The 2,220-nt window shown below is 50.4% G+C and overlaps 1 protein-coding gene across 1 annotated transcript; it reads left to right on the top strand.

Annotated features, from left to right (window-relative positions):
• Nucleotides 1-1,314: 1,314 nt before the first annotated feature.
• ENH_00004080 (hypothetical protein) lies at nt 1,315-2,145 on the top strand (the record flags this gene model as incomplete). Its single annotated transcript, XM_013578378.1, has 1 exon — nt 1,315-2,145. A coding segment is annotated over one exon (831 nt), but the record flags the coding sequence as incomplete, so codon positions are not given.
• Nucleotides 2,146-2,220: the final 75 nt, after the last annotated feature.

Below are 2,220 nucleotides of genomic sequence, written 5' to 3'. Positions count from 1 at the left end.
TGATTGGACTGTAGCAACGAATGCCAAGAAACCCAACAATCGTCGCGATCAGTAGGGCCAGGCTTGAGAGTGCAGGCAACACTCCAGGCCAGCGTCTCAATAAGACCGAAACATCAGGGTTATGAGCTTGAGGTGTTCCTCCTAAAGGGCTTGCGTTCGGCAATTCGTCGTCTTTGCTTCAAGGAGAGCGTCGGCACTGATGACAATTAAGATTATGGAGTGTAGAGCGTGCATTTCTGGCGCAATAATTAAGATGTTGAATCGCTTTTGTGTTACCCGTGAGCTCTTTAGTGCTGTCAGAGCAGAACTTCTGCTTGTCTCTTCCCTGTTCGCTTTGTGTAGTGGGCAATGGGCCGCCAGCACACACCGGTGGGAAACTCCTCAGAAGGGCCTATTAGAGCCAATGTCAAACTCTCAAAATATATAAACACCAGCTAAGAAAGTTTGCGAAAGGTTTAGAAGTGACGTAAACAGTTTGTCGCGTTGTCGAGACTGGGGATTTGTTTACAGCAGTCACATACATGCTCTCAAGGGGCTCTGGAGCGTGCCATGTTCCAGGTTCTACCCAAGATGGTATGCTTTCACAAATCAGTGCGCACAGCGTCACAGAAGAATTAAAGCAACTGGAAGATATCTTTGTAAAAAATACAGTAATTGTTTCAGTATTCATTTTGGTATTCATTTGCGTGGACATGAGACGGGAGACACTGTGGCGGCAGTTTAGGAAGCAGACCGCCGGAACAGCCCTGTGGAGATCAAGCAGAGGAAAAGCTTCGGGGAAAGCTTCGCCAAGTTACAACTGATTTGGATGATAAAATCTTTACTTCATCAGGCAAAGGCACATATGCGGTTATTCGTGTGTTGTTTTAGTGGGAACAGATATGCAGCGCGCGAACGCACCTAGTGGCGCTTCTGTGCCGCCGTGTACTGTCTTTGCTACACAACTGTTTTAGGAAAGAACGAAGGGTTCTTCGTTGAAACGAGGAAAATTCTCAGTATATGACTCATAGCTTTTAGAACGTATTCACCAAGTAAAGACCTAGCCTCTGACCCAATGTTGAAATGTCATGTTCGCCTCTGTTTGCCGGCGAATATCTACTCGCGTGCAGCGCCTTCAGAAAGAAACGCCTGCCACCCTGGCAATGTTGATTTGAAAAACGTCTTAGTTATTGCTTACACTTTCGGGCTTCTGCGGTGGTCGAGCCAGATATAGCCCCCTGAACTAGGTTGGATGATGTTCCCCTGAGATGCCAGAATTAGTTCAGCAGCAAGCGGAGGGCTGAGACTCGCGAAAGCAGCAGTTAGACTCTTGAAATGCAGAAGTATGGCATCAAGATGGATTTGGTAGACAGAGTGTGGCATGAACTGAAGCAGTCGGGATATAGCTGGAGCGCAGCACCGCCAAACTGCAGTCGCTCCCTGTCCAGTTTCCAGTTTCCAAAAGTCAAGAAAAATGAACTTTCGCAAGAAAAGGCCACTAGCGTTCATCAGAGGTCTGCAGTTCCCCCGCAAAAGCCTGCAGATGAGCTTATTTCACACAGAGAGAGTGCTGAAGCCCAAGACGAGAGCTTGGCTGCACAATCGCCAGGGAGCAGAACAGCCTACGGTCTTGAGAGCTGGAAGTCTGTGTCCTGCACAGTGCAGCGACAGGCAAATGTACTGAAGGAAGAGTGCAGCAGCAGCCGCAGGTACAACGCTCTTGAGGCGCTGAAGCGGGTGTTTGTGGACGCCTCAGTGCCCAGCATTTTTTACAAAAGAGCGTTTGCTTTGCTGCTGGATCCGATGCTGCTGTGTCTTTCGGAGCCCGCCGAAAAGGCACGGCTCCTCTCAGCCAGTATTCTCTTTAAGTTTTTCTGCGAAGCACCAGCAGTGGACGAAGCCCTGGGAGAGGTGCTGCGGGCGCTGACTGCCCGCTTTGGCTCCGAAGACATTGAAAGAGTGGCTCACCTTCCCCCAGTGATGCGCCCAGACCCTGAGTACAAGCCCCTGCAGCTGACGCCCATAGAACAGAGCGACGAAATGCGGCAGAGTCTGTTCAAGTTGCTTCAGCTGGCGCTGCACAGAAGTTCAGATGAAGCCGTTTTGAGCCACCTAGACTTGGCCGTAGGCCTGCTGCGGGCCGGCGCAATGGATGTGTGCCCTGAGGTGAAGTGTTTGGCACTGGAAGCCGTCGTTGAGTTCTGCAGTCGGCACCAAAACATGCTGCTGCACTTCACTGAC

This window comes from Eimeria necatrix, genomic scaffold, assembly GCF_000499385.1.
Source record: "Eimeria necatrix Houghton genomic scaffold, Enh_scaff1111, whole genome shotgun sequence".
In the NCBI taxonomy this organism is placed as follows: Eukaryota; Apicomplexa; class Conoidasida; order Eucoccidiorida; family Eimeriidae; genus Eimeria; species Eimeria necatrix.
This window is presented reverse-complemented; position numbering and strand designations above follow the sequence as displayed.